The 17,095-nt window shown below is 45.1% G+C and overlaps 3 protein-coding genes across 5 annotated transcripts in view; all 3 read right to left on the reverse strand.

Moving 5' to 3' along the window:
• cldn10d (claudin 10d) overlaps positions 1-17,095 on the reverse strand; it is an 88,033-nt gene that overhangs the window by 36,967 nt on the left and 33,971 nt on the right. The gene's annotated exons all lie outside the window — the stretch shown is intronic.
• Positions 1,321-5,163, reverse strand: zgc:113142 (uncharacterized protein LOC503524 homolog). Its single transcript, XM_056301202.1, has 4 exons — positions 4,386-5,163; positions 3,456-3,608; positions 3,194-3,327; positions 1,321-2,848 (listed from the first exon to the last, which is right to left on the reverse strand). Exons 1-4 carry the CDS (start codon positions 4,855-4,857, stop codon positions 2,483-2,485), a joined length of 1,125 nt encoding a protein of 374 aa, XP_056157177.1. The 5' UTR covers positions 4,858-5,163; the 3' UTR covers positions 1,321-2,482.
• Positions 10,044-17,095, reverse strand: part of LOC130131501 (oxysterol-binding protein-related protein 11-like) — a 30,162-nt gene continuing 23,110 nt past the window's right edge. For 2 of the 3 annotated variants that reach the window (XM_056301201.1, XM_056301200.1), the window contains exons 12-13: positions 14,284-14,437; positions 11,374-12,802 (exon numbers count right to left, since the gene is read on the reverse strand). In XM_056301201.1, the coding sequence (XP_056157176.1) occupies positions 12,746-12,802; positions 14,284-14,437 (211 nt within the window). In that variant the 3' untranslated portion in view covers positions 11,374-12,745. Of the gene's footprint in view, positions 10,396-11,373; positions 12,803-14,283; positions 14,438-17,095 lie in introns of those variants that run through there. The other variant, XR_008812387.1, reaches the window with a different exon arrangement.

The raw sequence follows: 17,095 nt of genomic DNA on the forward strand, positions 1-17,095 counted from the left end.
CTTAACCAGCTGGTTTCGCGCTAACTAGTAGTGCTGACTAGAAGCTGCTGGTGTAATACATGGGTGGAACAAATTCACGGTTTGCGGGGGTTTTTTTTCTTCAAATTTTTAAGGTGCGGATTGTTTATTTGAGAGCGCGGTTTATCGTCGATCGGAGGGTGTCGGTTTGTTGATCGGGGGGGGGGGCAGGTTCCAAATAAGAGCGCAAACTACCGACGCCATTCAAAGGGCTGGAACCGATTATTTTTTTGCCCGGTGCGGGATTCGATACGGGTGTACTGCACCACAAGGCGACATCGCTAACCGCTCGGCTAAAGGGTCAGACCCGTTAGCTAGGGGCTAACGTGTCTTATTAGTAGTTTACACTAGTGCCTGGTATCATTTTCATCTAAATCCTTCTGCGGATGTTATAGGCCAGGCTGTGCTCATTGCCTGCTCGTTGCAAAACGTTGGAAAAGTAATGCACAAAAATTCGTATGCAACCACGTAGCTAACCCTCACCCTCACCCCCACCCCCACGGGGGTGGAGGGGGGACTCATGCGCGCAAAAGACGCAACATGTCAACGGCCCCTAAGACGCTCTGGTAACACGAGCCACAAACTCAGAAATCGTTGCTTACACAGGGTACACATGCTAGCACTTCTCACGTCAGCAAAATGCACAATGCAAAACAAACATGCTCACTTGAGGTTACAGTTAGTATGAGTAGCAGGGTGTTCTCGAATCTCCTTATGCCCTTAAGATGGATGTAATGAAAAACAATTTGCATAGTACCATTTGGGGGGGGGGTCTCAGTGGAAGAATGTGCAAAGCAACTGTGTGGAAATACCACCCGTACACAAAATGAACAGATTGCCGAGAAAAGTTAGAGCCATTCCTGGCATGCGCAACTTTTATTCCCTACAGGCATGAAGGAAGTTGAGTCATCAGGACTGGGTATGGTAAAAGAACGGTGATGTGTTATGTGTAAAAAAAAAAAATCATCTTCAGTGAAAATGTTTTTATTTCCCAAAAATGGTATTGCCGCTGTTAGCAGTGGCCAAAATTTAGCTGGAAACCTCTTATACTTTTGGTTTTCTGTGTTTCACAGTAAAGCAAGAGACAGCCTGTGCATGAGCTGCAGCAAGCTAGTAGCCAGGAGGAAGCCTTGTGTTGATCGCTCCTGTAACCGAGGGCCCTATTACAACAATATATGTGTCTTAAACACCCACATAAGTAGAGACTACTGTGTGTACTTATAAAGTATTGCATTTAGAGTCACAATGCAGTTGTGAACAATGACATATCATCAGGACAGTGAAAAGATGAAATATGTTTATTCAAAAGTGAAGTGGTGGGTACAGAACCTCATTTTAAAGGTTTAACATGGTTTGCACAACTGACGAGAACAAAGTTGTATTTTAACAACACACAGCCTTACACTGGTCCTACTTCAATGCAGATTCAATAAACTATTCAAACACAAACATACGGTTCATAAACCCACATTTTTTTCGCTCTTCCATCGAAAGAATGTTTCAGTTTCTTACTTAAAGTAAAGCCTCAATATCACTACTCCCTCTGCTTCAGGTCATATCAGTGATATGCATGATAACTCAACAAGTTAATGGTAGAAAAACCCTTATGAGCAAAAACATGATTAAACAAAATCAATTCAAAACAAATTAATTTCTTAATTAATAATATAATTAGGCCATACTAAATTGTCACTAGGTGTGAATGTGTGTGTGGGCCTTATGATGGCCTGGCGGCCTGTCCAGGGTCTCCCTGCCTGCCGCCCAATGACTGCTGGGATAGGCTCCAGCATCCCCATGACCCTGACAGCAGGATAAGCAGTTTGGATAATGGATGGAATGGGTGGAATTCAAAAACAGAACAAGGAGCCACTTTAGATCCTGGCAACTGAATTAATACCAGGAACAGGGGGAAAAAAATTGTGTTTTTTTAAAAAGACAAACTTTATGGAGAGTTTACTAAAACAGATATCCTCCACAGGGTGTCTGGGCTCAGCCTTAGAGATAGGGTGAGGAGCTCAGACATCCGGAGGGAGCTCGGAGTAGAGCCGCTGCTCCTTTGTGTTGAAAGGAGCCAGTTGAGGTGGTTCGGGCATCTGATTAGGATGCTTCCTGGGCACCTTCTTTTGGAGGTTTTCCGGGCACGTCCAACTAGGAGGAGACCCCAGGGTAAACCCAGAACTCGCTGGAGGGACTACATGTCCAATCTGGCCTGGGAATGTCTTGGGATCCCGCAGGAAGAGCTGGAGGGCGTTGCTGGGGAGAGGGATGTCTGGAGTGCCCTACTTAGCTTGCTGCTACTGCGACCCGACCCCGGAGAAGCGGCTGATGATGAGATGAGATGTCGTAATACAAAACGACTAATTTCCCTCTACATGTCACAAAGTCAATGTGTCAGTGTGCAAAGTCAATGTGCAAACCCCCCCCAAAAAAATCAAAGTATATGCAAGAGTTTTATGTGCCGTTACTATTCAGAATAAAGCATCGCTTTTCTCTTGGCATACATTGGGCTCAGGGAAAAGATGGCATCGCTCATGAAGGTCGGCAGATAAGGCAGAGCAGCAAAGAAGAACATATCCATCTTTGAGACGAGCAGGTATCTGTACTTCGGCTGTTGGGATGTGATGGCATCCATCATTGCATTGATGACTTGGTCTACATTGTTGCATCCGGCCTTGCACGTTGACATAAAGTACTCACTGGCCAGCTCAATATACTGTCGGTTGAATCGCTGTTTGCGTTCATCATCTAACTTCTCCCAGATGTCCAATCCTGTTTTCATCTTCAGGATATTAGTGGCTTGGCCAAAATTCCCCGGCTGTATGATACTGACCTGAGAAAAAGGGCACGGTTGGAGTTTTTTGTCTGTAAAGCTTTAAGGTGCAATGCCAGCTTTATTGTTCCAGTTCAGGGTGTATCGTCATTCACCCGAAGAGGCAAATGGTAGCAACTTTTTTGTTGTTCATTGTAACTCTCATTAGACTGCATGTAAACATAAATAATACCAATACCTATAAATACTACTGGATGAAACACCATTAAAATGCTGCAACTGCGTTGTTATCAGGACAAATCATAAAATGTGAGTATGCTTTTTTCCCCCACATTTTCAAGACTCCATCCATACTCGGCTTCCCTGTAAAGTTTTATCTCATGTGTTCTGCTTAGGTTCTGTTACCTTGACACCAAAACTGGCCATCTCAACCCTCAAACAGTCAGCAAATGCCTCTAGTCCTCTCTTGGACACACTGTAGGCTCCCATGTTAGGACAGTTGAAGAATGCAAAGATGCTTGACACATAAACCATCCGTCCTACAAGGTTTTCAAATGCAAACACAAAACAGTAAGGAGAAACCCTGAAACAGCAACAGCAAGTTGTTTACATCATAAGTAGGCGAGGCGTAGAGATGCTATGAAATGTGTCTGGTTCAGAGTCTTACCTTTGGAGGCACGGACCAATGGTAGAAATGCAATAGAGGTCCTGATACAGCCAAACAGGTTGACGTCAACCATGTTCTGAAAATCGTCAATGGTGCTCCATTCTATCTCTGCCCAGTCAGAGATGCCAGCATTGTTCACAACTGCCCAGAGGCCTAAAAAGTAGCAGGAGTTACCAAAGCTTGGTGGCTGTAACAAATTCTAGGCCATTTAAACTGAAGTAAAACATTGCAGTGATTGTACTGTCAAATTTTTATTCCCGAAAGAATATGTTGCTGTGTTGTCTTGAACGGGCTGTGTTGTTAACCGTTTATGCTTTTTTGTTTTGTTCTCTCTGTTTTTAGTGGTATCGTTTATATATATATATATATACACACACACACACACACACACACACATACATATATATACATATATATTATATATATATTTATCCTTTTTGTTGCACTGCTGTGGGTGGGGAGAAACAGCATTTCGTTTACTTATGTACGCAGGTGCACAATGAAATGACAATAAATTAAATCTTAAATATGATTTTCATTGGCGGCACTGTCCCTGGATATGAGAAACGTATTCCTTTTCCCACTACTATTTTTATCATTTTATCTTTTTTTTACTCTTTATAGATTATCAATGTAGTTTTACAAACATGGTAACATAACGAAAGCAGATAAACTGCAACTGAATAAAACTTGTGCTTTCGTTATGCTATATTTGTTGGAAACCCTGTGGAGAATATACAAAAAAAATGCAACAAAAAACAACAACAATTTAACAACCTATATGTTGCTATTTGACGCTTCTTTACGTAAAATGAACACGCAACGAGACGGGTTTAAGTGAACGCATGCGCGTTGCCGCGCACACGTGGGATACATATTCTTTCGGGGATGCAACATTTCGTCTGCACCTCGGCGTGTGCTGCGCCTCACCTGCCTCCGGAAGTTCGGCCTCCACCGCCTTCTTGGCCTGCTGCACGTCTTCCCGACGGGTGACATCGAGTTTGAGGATCCTCAGTCTACCGGAGCTCTCTTTGGCAAGGCACCGGGCCCCGGTTCCGTCCGGGAGCAGACACCCGGCGAACACGGCGAAGCCCTGCGCGTCCAAACGCCGGGCCAGGTGGTACCCGAAGCCGCTGTCGCAGCCAGTGATCAGCACGGCCCGCCCGCTGCCCGCCGGCAAGCGCCGCGCTTGGCCGCGGCGGGAAACTGCGTTAATTAGGAGGAAGAGGACGATGGCGGCCACGAGGGAGACGCCGATGATCTGTCCGAAGAGCGGAGTCGTACTCATGCTGATAACACGCAGCGGGTGTCCACAGGGCACGGCATAACAAGCCGCCCCGGCTGGCACATCTTTATAAAGGGTTTCTGACCCTAAAAAAAAAATATCAAAAGGCTCCTTCATGGGGGTTTCGCCTCGATACAGACACGTGCTCTTAAAGTCGCGCTCTTGGCCTACTTAGTAAAGCCACCGTGCACGGCACGCGGGTTATCTGGGCAGCTGGGGCTCGGCGTGGATAACGGCCGCGTCGGCGCGGCCTTAAGGCCCCAAAACTGGAGTTAAATCAGGGAGCCGAGCTTCCACATCTGTACTAGCGGTACCGAGGGTTCTGGGTTCGCCCAACTATACGATTTAATAGGAAAACAATAAACGGGGCGGTAGACTTAAGAGCATGTCCGAACAACAACAGCTGCTGCTCCGTTTATTCCATCCTCAACAACTAAGCCGGAAGTGACAAAAGAAACAAAACAAACAACAAAAAAGCGGAAATTCCCCCCAAAATATTTGTCCTCCCTACGGCAACGCAGATGGGACACTATAAGCACATAGTGGAACAGAACAGTTTTACACCAGTGAAAACTTTCTTGATGTTCGTTTCACCAAAGTGAACCGTTATTTCGTAATTCAGGACCACAAGTAGCTATTCTGAGGGTTTATAGTGGTGGGTACTGTACTGTGACTGAGCGTTGTATGAATTTTTAGAAAACTGGTGAAAAACCATACATGGCATTTCTGACATCCAGCTGTCATGGCTGCCGCCTCTGGGGCGCTACCCCGACCCCCCCCCCCCACCACCACCACAGACCTACCTCCTGAATCCATCTGTGACCGCTTCTGGAGCTGGAAAGGGGGGGGGGGCTCAAAAATATTCTAAATGTCGGTAACAGGGGCTCCAGTCTGCCACGGAGTGTTGGCTATATAGTACACGAGAGAGTTTGTGAACCCTTCAGTTTTCTGTATTTCTGCATACATTTGACCTCAATTTGTGATCAGCTCTTCATCGAAGTCATAAAACTAGATAAAGGGAACCCAGTTGAACAAATACCATAAAAATGACACCTTTCCATATATTTGTTGGGCAAAATGATCTCACATTAAATGTCTTCGTTGGAAAATGTGAACCTTTGTCATTGTCGTGGAAATTGCCTGCAAACATTCACTGACCCTCACCCTATACAAATATATTGGAGAGAACACCTTAATACACAAGTCAAAGGGTGTCTCTCAAAGGAGAGAGAGAAGAGCTCAGCGCTTTTATAGTTTTCAGCAAAACAAAGAAGTCTTACATGATTAGTCCACTAGCCCAGGCAAACCTAAACATGAGACTCGGGGGGGGGGGGGGGCATGTGATTAATCTCATGACGTTGTCTGTCCCCCACAACCTGTATAATTGGCCTACATAGGCAACACAGATGTAACGAAACATACACAATGAACTAGAGGAGTGCACTCAAGTCATGGGAAATGGTTTTTTTGTAGCTACTAAGATTTCCAGCGGTCACTGGTTAATCCTACTCATGAAATTGTATTTTTATAGCAGTTTAAAAGCCTCTGGAAATGTGGCTTGAAATAGTAAAAAAAAAAACCAGACGGGTCTCGTTAAGCATCCACAAAATCTGAGTGAAAATAATGTTTGTAAATATTAGAAAACAGCTAAAAAAAGAGAAGCTAATTTTGCTGGTTAGACCATCTGCCAAGACTGTCAGTTTTGCAATAGCACGAGACCGTCCACACCCACGGCGCACCCCCCAAATATGAAGTCAATCAGATGAATGGTTGCCGAGAAAATCAAAGGACAGACAGACAGACAGACAGACCATTTTATTTATTTATTTGGTTTGTTGTTTGGCATTTTCCGCCTTTATTTGACAGCGATAGTAGAGAGACAGGAAAGGCAGGGGGGATGACATGCAGCAAAGGGCCCGGGCCGAATTTGAACCCAGGCTGCTATGGTAAGGACTCAGTCTTATATGGTACACGCTCTACCAGGTGAGCCACTGTGGGAGGGGCACCCGGGCACCCCCCCCACTCCTTCATTTTAGTCAGATTATTATTATTCCAAGGAATTGTTTAATGTATATAGTTAATATATCAAAGACTAAGGCGCATGCGTCTTACCAAGCGTCCCTCTCAGGTCTGAGAGGTCGTCTCATGGACAACCTGAGTGAGGGACCACAATTTGCGATGCACGGTGGAAGTTACATGGCGCCGAGGGGAAAAACGTTTTTTTTTTAAATGTATCAGCAATCTGATTGTCTCTTTTTCTTGTAACTGTATTGGAATAGTACCTTTTTTTGTATTCTGATTATGTAACACTTGTCACTGTATTCCGTTACTCCCCAAGCTTGCTCCTATAAATTTGCTGGCATAAAATCCAGAATTCATACTTCAGTCAATGTTGAAGCAACAAAACAGCCCCAAACCATGATACTGCCACCACCATGCTTCATGGTTTGAATGAGGTTCCTATGTTTGAATGCAGTGTTTGGTTTTCACCAAACATAATGCTTCTCATTTAAGCCAAAATTTTCTGTTTTGGACTCGTCCTTCCACAGAACATTCTTCCAATAGCCCTCTGGCTCATCCACGTGGCCTTTAGCAAACTTTAGACGGTCAGTGATGTTCTTCTTGGAGATCAGTGGTTTCTTCCTTGCCATGCACATCGTTCTTGTCCAGTGTTTGCCTGATGGTGGACTCGTGAACACTGACCTTGGCCAATTCAAGACCCTTAGATCCTTAGGTAGTAAGTAAAGTTTTATAGCACCTTTAAAAACACAATTACAAAGTGCTTTACACTCAATCCAAAAATACAAGTAAAAAACATAAAATAAATTGAATGACTATAACACATGGCACAGGGACCTAGCTAAAAACGAACTAAATCAGAAGGCAGCTATGGGCATCTATAAAAAGGCTGGCCTAAAAAGATAGGTTTTTAGAAGCCGCTTAAAACAGTCCAAAGATTCAGTAAATCTATGGATTGGGGAAGACTGTTCCAGAGGCTTAGGGCTAAAAGTGCAAAGGCGCACTCACCTTTTGTTTTGCAGTTGGAGCGGGGGTGGATAAAAGACCAAGGTTTGAGGATCGGAATGGTCAGGATTAAGGAAGTGGAGTGAGGAATGAGAACATCAGAAATGTAACAGGGCAAGATCATGCAGTGCTTTAAATGTAACCAATAAAATCTTATAGATTATTCTGAATTTTACAGGGAGCCAATGGAGGGCTGCAAGAATAGTGGTTATATGGGACCTACGGCTAGTTTTAGTTAGTAGTCTGCATTCTGAACCAACTGTAGATGATTTAAAGTATAATTGTTGAGGCCAGAATAGAGGGAGTTACAGTAATCTAGACGGGAGAAAATTAAAGTGTGAATTAATATTTAGATATCTTAAAAGACAAAGTATTTCTGATTTTTGCAATATTTCTTAGCTGAAGAAAACAGGATTGGACAAGAGCTTAGTAACATGGTGATCGAAAGACATTCTGGTCAAAGATGATGTCAAGATTTTTAGCAGTAGGTTTGATGTTTGAATGAAGTGGACCAATAAACTGAACAACTGCAGTGGCAAAGTTCTCAGGACCAATTAAGAGAACTTCAATGTTGTCAGGGTTTAGATGGAGGAAATTAAGGAACATCCAGTCTTTGGTGGTAGCTAAGCAATCACGGAGGGAGGACAATTGATTCACGTTATTGGGTTTAATAGAGAAGTAGATCTGAGTATCATCAGCATAACAGTGGTATGACATGTCTTGAACGTGACTAAACAAATGACCCAGAGGAAGCGTGTATAAAGAGAAGAGGATCGGCCCAAGGACCCCTGAGGGACTCCACACAGTAAGGGAGCTGACGAGGATACATGATTTTTAATACAAACAAAGGGCTACAGTATTTACAAGGAACTGCAGAGAAACGAGAGCAAATTCCAACATTAAAATCAGACGGCTGAAAGGGACGGGGGGGGGGGGCAGTAGGGGTAAAACTGGACCTTAGACCATCGATCTTGTCAACAAAGAAAGACAATAAATTTTCACAGTCATTAGTAGAAGAGGCGGAAATGGTAGGAAGAGAGATTCACAAGCGGATTGATAGTACTAAACAGAAATCTAGGGTTGTGTTTATTACTTCTCTAACAAAGTTAGAGAAGCAAGCAACTCTTGAGTCTTTAATAGCTTGATTCAAATTCGAAAACTCCTTCATATGGAGTTGGTGAACATCAAGAATAGATTTTTTTTCCATTTGCATTCAGCCTTCCTATATTCCCTTCTTTTTTGACAGATGTTTTCATTGATCCAAAGGGTTGTGTTAATAACTGGGACAGCCCTGGAAGTATATGGAGCTGAAAAATCAAGGGCAGATGTATACAAATCATTAAACCACCTAACTTGGTCATTAATGTTGGCAAAGTGAGGAGGGCAGCTGGCCAGACTGGAAAAGTAACTAGAAAACATGGCTGCTGACTGCTTATTAAAAATCTGAGAATGGGGCGTCCAGGTAGCATAGTGGTCCATTTTGTTGCCTAGCAACACAGGGATCAACAGTTCGAATGCCCGTGTTACCTCCGGCTTGGTCGGACGTCTCTACAGACACAATTGGCCGTGTCTGCGGGTGGCAAGCCAGATGTGGGTATGTGTCGTGGTCGCTGCACTAGCGCTTCCTCTGGTCAGTCGAGGCGCCTGTTTGGGGGGAGGGGGAACTGGGGGGAATAGCGTGATCCTCCCATGTGCTATGTCCCCCTGGCGAAACTCCTCACTGTCAGGTGAAAAGAAGCGGCTGGTGACTCCACATGTATCGGAGGAGACGTGGTAGCCTGCAGCCCTCCCCGGATCAGCAGAGGGGGTGGAGCAGTGACCGGGACGGCTCGAAAGAGTGGGATAATCGGCCGGATACAATTGGGGAAGGGCGAGTGATCATGGAGGTAAAAAAAAGAAGAAGTGTGGATTGCATTACGGACCAGCAAGGGAGGAACAAGAACAGTTTTTCACAACAAAAAAAAAAAAAAGGGTATAAATAAGTCCAAATGACAAGTATGTTTAAAGCGTTTTACAACTGATGGGTAATTTATTGGATAATTGTCACACAAACATCTCAACAAAGGAGTATCAGCTGTCCATCAATGTCAGTGCATATATCACAGGTGAGCAAGACAATCAGAGGAGGTTCAAATCAAGTACAATGACTAAGCTATTAAAAAAAAAAATTCATAGCAATTTTCCTATGTCAGACGTCAGGGTCAAATATAAGTCTCCAGTCTCTCTTTAAAAGAAATAGACCCCCAACATAAGCCCCCCCCACCCACCCACCACACCCTCAAACCCAGTCACTCACATACACACACAAATAATATGTACATATACTACTGCATCAGTCAAGTAAGCGACTATGCCGAAAATGTTGCGCTCCTTTGCTGGAAGAGACACAGACACACACACAGACACACACCAAGAGACTGCAATAAGGCACCAAAATGTGGAGGGAATAGCTTATCAATAGAAAGGTGTTGTGTCCATGCACCCCATGCTTAAATACGTCTAACTGCTGTACTTCTGCGGTGGCTGATGGCTGCTACACCAGGAGAGTGGGATGCTTTGACAAGATGCTCCATTTTTGTTGTGTACGATGTTGATCGGGGGACAATACGGTCGACGGGGGTTTTGGAATTGCTTCAGAATGGGAGAGAGGAAAAAAAAACTTCGATGGGAACTATCGCTTAAATTATCTGAAAACAAAAAGTGGCGTTGCTCTATAGATACGAATTGTCGTGAGATTCAAAGAAAAAAATAAATTTATTTGCCATAGAAAACAAGCGCATTTGGTTAAAAGCTTTAGCAACATCTACAAATACATGTAACACAGTATTACGTTTGCAGTAATTCATGTGAGTGGGGAGACTTTGCTGTCATGCATTTAGGAATTCCTGCATCAGGGGCAGAGTTGTGAACTGGGAGGCGCAATCCTCCAAACTTCGTTAACCTTTTGGACAATAATTGCATTACAACGAGTGAATAACCCTTGTCATCATCTGGTTTACAACAGTGCCATTCTTGCATTGCGTCGAGTTTGAATATCGTTACGTCATTCATCATACATTGACAAAAATGAGACAGAATTCAGTGTTGTGGAAATTTAGAGCCAAATACTCGCTATTATAAACAGTGACTCGTAAAAAACCAACTACATGGGGAAAATCAGGTCTAGTCTAATCTAACTAAGGATCCGCAGGAGAGTTAACCGTTTAGGCCCGCCTACTCACCAGTGTGTGTCCACATTATAGGTGGACACACCGGCAGCAATGATCCATCAGGGGGCATTTCTGCAATACTGACACCACACACCACTGGTATGAATGAGTCAGAGGGGCTCTTCTCTCCGATAGAGACCCATGATGGGAAGGGCCTGAAACTCTGTGTTTACAACACTGACAACTGTAGAGAGGTGGTCAACACGCCCAACAGCGCCTGGGGTGGGCAGGTAACGCACACACACACACTATCTGATGCACATGTGTGTGCATATTCATCATCCATCCATCCATCATCGAAGCTGCTTATCCTGCTCTCAGGGTCGCAGGGATGCTGGAGCCTATCCCAGCAGTCACTGGGCGGCAGGCGGGGAGACACCCTGGACAGGCTGCCAGGCCATCACAGCCCCCCCCACACACACACACACACACCTAGAGACAATTTAGTATGGCCGATTCACCTGGCCTACATGTCTTTGGACTGTAGGAGGAAACCGGAGCACCCGGAGGAAACCCACGCAGTCTCGAGGAGAACATGTAAACTCCACACAGAGGATGACCCGGGACAACCCCCCAAGGTTGGACTACCCCCGGGGCTCAAACCCAGGACCTTCTTGCTGTGAGGTGACCACACTAACCAATGCGCCCCCGTGCTGCCCTCCTACTGTGCCGCCCTGCATACTCATCAATGAGGACAAAATTATTATGGCTAAATTATATTTTGTGAATTAGGAATATTGTACTTTTATCAGCGATGTATCACATAAGTCCAAAGAGTAGGTCAGGTGAATCGGCCTTACTAAATTGTCCCTAGGTGTGTGTATGTCGGCCCTGTGATGGTCTGGTGGCCTGTCCAGGGTGTCTCCCCACCTGCTGCCCAATGTCTGCTGGGATAGGCTCCAGCATCACCGCGACCGACTTCGGCTAAGCGGCTTGGATAACGGATGGATGACACCACACAGTACAGTAAATGTGTCCGATTTGCCTAATACAAATATTGGATATTTCGGAGCTTCAAAACGTTAGAGGTTTTAAATATATTCTAGTTATAAGTCTCCCTCCAAAAGACGCTTAAAATTTAACGCGACGCTTCAGTGGTACTGTAATTTGAGGATTTTATTATAATATCCATGATGCAAAACATTCTTTCACCTGACTCACTGTCTTTCGCCAATAGGTCAAGTAAAGGCTATGTCGTCCTCAAAGGGCAGGACAGGTTCGTGGGTGAAGACCTTCAAATGTGAGAACTTTAAGAGTACTGCACAAGACGCCTCACTTTGACTTCTTTTATTTATGGAGAACATCTCATTTTGGAATCGAACTTGCTCATTCTTAAGAACAACACCCCTATAGTACTGATATCACAGATTAAACAAAAAAATCCAAGGGGGAGAGAGAGAGAGAACATGCCCATATTGATGAGTGCAACCCATAATGATAAGAGCGTTAATTCTTGAGACAATCTTAAGGCTGTGTAAATAGAGTACCTCCAACTATACAAGAGTCAGTCCTCCTCCACGATGGATTTTGCAAAAGGGGTCTGCAGAACGAAAGCTTGTACCTCGAGGGTTTAGTGTACGCTGTGAGGGAGATGAGAGAACGCCGCATTAACACGTTCACTCTCTCTCCCTCACTCTCTGGTGGCATCCCTTCTAAAGTCAGTGCAGATCTTTCCTCCACTGATGTTCTTGTTCGCCGCCCGCGCCCACACATGAGAGAGTTGGTCTGCCGTCCACGACATCAGCTTCCGTTACCAGTGAACATAGGGAACATTATGATTTGAAGGCCGGGTTTTTCCACAGCGGTTTGTGATACACCCAGCGCTCCCCCTAAGAGAACGGAAAATTGAGAAGAAAGGGAAAAGAGAGGTAAGGTTTTATCGAGCCATCATGGTGCCACGATCAAGGAATTCAGTTGTCGAAGAATAATTCCATGTGAAAAAAATCATTAAAAACTGTTCAGTAAAACCGTTTCATTCACTGAACTTACGATGATGCACATGGCCTGGAGACACAAATACTCTTTTGAAAGGATGATAATCCATCTCATAGTTCTGCCCCCTGGCTGCTGGGTGGCCCATTTTAAGATAACAGAATGCTGTTCTTGACACTGATAGGAATTTTCTAATGTGATGTATTCAGTGTCAGTACCATGTTTGACTAGTGAACAATGTATGGCACACATTACTTTGGGGTTTTTTTTGGACCCCCCTTTTTTTTCTCCCCAATTGTACCCGTCCAATTACTCCATGTTTCCGAGGTGTCCCGGTTGCTGCTCCACCCCCTCTGCTGATCCGGGGAGGGCTGCAGACTACCACACGCCTCCTCCGATACATATGGAGTCGACCGCCGCTTCTTTCCACCCGACAGTGAGGAGTTTCACCAGCGGGACGTAGTGCGTGGGAGGATCGCATTATTTCCCCCAGTTCACCCTCCCCCCCCGAGCAGGCGCCCCGACCGACCAGACGAAGCACTAGTGCAGCGACCAGGACACAAACCACATACCCACATCCGGCTTCCCACCCGCAGACACGGCCAATTGTGTCTGTAGGGACGCCTGACCAAACCGGAGGCAACACGGGGATTCGAACCAGCGATCCCCGTGTTGGTAGGCAACGGAATAGACCACCACGCCACCCAGATGCCCTAGGTCCTGTATTTTGAGAGGTGATCATGCCACACCTTAAGAACAGTCCTTATTTAGAGTCCGCGGTGGTGTAGCGGTCTAAGCATCGGCTTTGTGCCGATGCAGTTGCCCACTGGGGACTGGGGTTCGCGCCCCGGTCTCATCAGATCCGACTATGGCCAGACTCGATGAAGCGGCAATATTGGCAACGCTGTCTTCGGGAGGGGGGCGGAGTCGGCTTGTGTTCGTCACATGAATGCGTCTCTGGGTGTGTCGGAAAAAACAGTGGTTTGGCCTGGAGTCGCCTCGCCACATTCGTGACGAGGCGTCTCCTTCGAGACTGCCGGCCAGAGAGATGCAGTTGGCGAACGCACGCAGTACGAGGGTGGGTGTTTGAATTAAAATAGGGATTGATTGGCCACTAAATTGGGAGAAACGGATAAATCAGAAATAAATAAATAATAATAAAAAAATAACAGTCCTTATTATGTAAATGTATCACAATATGTACAATGACAATGTGGTGCGGAGCGTCATGTAATGTGGTCATACAGACATCAGGACTTGAACAACAACCATTTTCCTATGCTTCTATCAAGTTTATTTGTGAAACGCTCAAACTCTTCAAAGGGATATCGCATATTCTTTCCAGGCCTAAGCACAGCCCAACGGGAGACTCTCTCACCTCACTGTCAAAGTATCTGGTCCTCCACGGGGTCTCTGTCTCGATGCGGAGCCTCTTGTCCGTCCTCTGTCTCTCCTCCAGGATCCTCTTGTGTTCGGTGGCTTTGTCGATGTCCTTTTGGCGTAACGACTCCGTCACGTGCTGCCACAGGCGCCTGGAATGTAGTTTGTTTGATCAGCATGCCGTCCAAAACACACCAAACACCCAAAGCGCTTTACACTGAAGGGAGTAACTCACTTCAGCCACCACCAGTGTGCAGCACCCACCTGGGTGATGCACAGCAGCCATCTTGCGCCAGAACGCTCACCACACATCAGTTTGAGGTGGAGAGGGAGGAATCATTGAGCCAATCATACTGGGGGATGATTAGGTGGCCAGATGGAGAGAGCCAGGTTGGGAAATTTTGCCAGGACACCAGGGTGTCCTGACTCACTGTGGTCATTAAAGATCCCATGGTACTTATCACAAATAAGTGCCATGGGATCTTTAATGACCACAGTGAGTCAGAACCTCGGTTTAACGTCTCATCCGAAGGACAACATCTCCTACAGCAGTGTCCGCGTCACTGCACTGGGTTATTGGGATTTGATATTTTGTTGTTCTTATTAGGACCAGAGGAAAGACTGCCCCCTACTGGCCAACCAACACCACTTCCAGCAGCAATTCATGTTCCCAAGCGAAAGCGCCTCCAAGTCTTTATCGGCCCTCGACCGGACCAATGGTTGAGTGAGGTTCCCTCAACTGGACCAATGGTTGAGCGAGCTTCCCTCAACTGGACCAGCGGTTGAGTGAGGTTTTCCCTCAACTGGACCAATGGTTGAGCGAGGTTGAGCTTTTAGCGTCCAATAGTTAAGCAGCACACCCGTCCCCAACGACCAATCAGCGTGCCTCGTCACGGGCCGATCGACTGACAGCGCACTAGCCTACTGGCAACTGTCGACTCAACTGATGTCCATCTCCCTGCCATTTTTCGGGACTCCAGGTAAATTTAATAGCAATATTTTTCATACTTAACATAAGTTCTTGTTATGGATTAAGCTGTTTTCGTTTTGCTAAGACATTATTAGGAAATCGGACAACAGCGTCAGTCAGTCTAACATTATATGCGCGACTTGGCTAAGTCTCGGTAGGCTACCGTTGTTAGCCTCGCCAGAAAACATGAAATCACACACTTTCATTAGCTTTATTCAGTCCAAAAACAGTCTAGCTTACAATATTATTGTCTTATCTAACTTGATGTGTACCACTGAAGTTACCGGCAGCTCAATTCGGGCTGTAGGCCTATGTTTCTCAGCCCCTCAGCCGATACAAAACAGCCTCTGAGGAACGAGTGGATTGTAGGCTAACGTTACCCTCTATTTTATATTGTCTCCCAATAATTCTCTTGAAGTTTCATTTCAACTGTATTTGAGAAAGGGTTTCTTTACGGTAACTGCTGTAGAAATATTGTGTGTGTGCAGTGTCATGTAAATTAAATTGCACTTTCTAATATTTTTGTATCAACACAGTGTTGTGTGATACCGGGCAATCTATAGAATCTATTTGAGTTTTAACAATTAAAGGGTAAGCCATTTGAGAGTAGCCTACAAAATAAAATGAGTTTAACTCATAGGACTAGGATACACATGGTTTTGGATAGCAAAATAGGCTATTAGAATACTAATGGGCTTTTAGACAAATTACTTATATTTCTTCATGTTTCACTCCACCAGGTGAACAACAACATGGACAGAGTAAATCAGTGCAGTGTGTGTGACAAGGTCTTCACTGAGAAGTCCAACCTTACACGCCACATGAAAATCCATGCACCGAAGGAGAACCAGTGTGCAGTATCAGCAGCCTCGTCACGTCGCTGGGAAAAGGCGTGGTGAGAAGAGAAGGTAAGATGTTTACATCTTTACAGAGATTAAATGATGTGAGTAGGCTGTTTGCTCGATTAAAAATAAAATGTTAAGCGATTACACAGATAATTATACTTAAAGATCACTTAGGCCCCACTAGATAAACGGTCTATTGAAAAGAACAAAGCTAGATTGTCCAATTTTCTGCAGAGTTACCATTCTGTTTGTGTTTTTGTTATGGTTTCACTCAAACCACAACAGATACGTAAACAGAAAGGAACTTCTGCAGAATATCAGACAATCTAATTAATTAAGTTGTGTTTTGAATAGACCATATATCTAGTGGGGTCTGAGTGATCATGTAGTGTGATTTTCTATGTCATCACTATATATCTCATTTTTAACGCTCCAAACAGCCAAGTACACCTTTAAATGATGTGAGTAGTTTTTTAAGTGGTAATGAAAGTAAATGCACATTAATCTTATCGTATGCTTTATATTTGCAGGTTGGATTTTGAAGAGCCGAAGCCTGTGAGCCGACCCATTCATCAAGAGTCTGCCACTGCTGAGCCTGCGAACCCCACCCATTCAGCCAAAGCCTGCCACAGCCAGCGGAGCTACACCGACCCCTTCAGCCAAAGCCTGCCACGGCCACCTTCATTTGAGCTGCAGTGTCGGGGGCATCTGTGCTCCTGGTGGTTCCTGCACAGCCTCAGGCTCCAAACATCAGTTTTCATGGGCCATCATGCAGTCAGAGTTTCACAGTGGTAGCACCGCCCCCCGCACCAACAACCAAACCAGTCATGCCCAACAAGTCGAGGAGGCCATGCAGTGCTTGCCAAGTACCTCAGTGTGGTGGGCAGCGGAAGCGGTACACACCCTCCAAGGAGAAAGCTGCTGGCTGGGAGTAGCCAGAAGATATTCACCTATTGCCCAGTAACTAGGAAATCCACTACTACTGGTTTTGAAGG

Source organism: Lampris incognitus, chromosome 21, assembly GCF_029633865.1.
Source record: "Lampris incognitus isolate fLamInc1 chromosome 21, fLamInc1.hap2, whole genome shotgun sequence".
Taxonomy (NCBI): domain Eukaryota; kingdom Metazoa; phylum Chordata; class Actinopteri; order Lampriformes; family Lampridae; genus Lampris; species Lampris incognitus.

Coding starts and splice junctions, on each gene's coding strand:
- zgc:113142 (XM_056301202.1), bottom strand. CDS start 4,857: ATGAAGGAGCCTTTTGATATTTTTTTTTTAGGGTCAGAAACCCTTTAT. Junction 3,609..4,385: donor GGCCGAACTTCCGGAGGCAG/GTGAGGCGCAGC, acceptor GCTACTTTTTAG/GCCTCTGGGCAGTTGTGAAC. Junction 2,849..3,193: donor TGGCCAGTTTTGGTGTCAAG/GTAACAGAACCT, acceptor CCTTTTTCTCAG/GTCAGTATCATACAGCCGGG.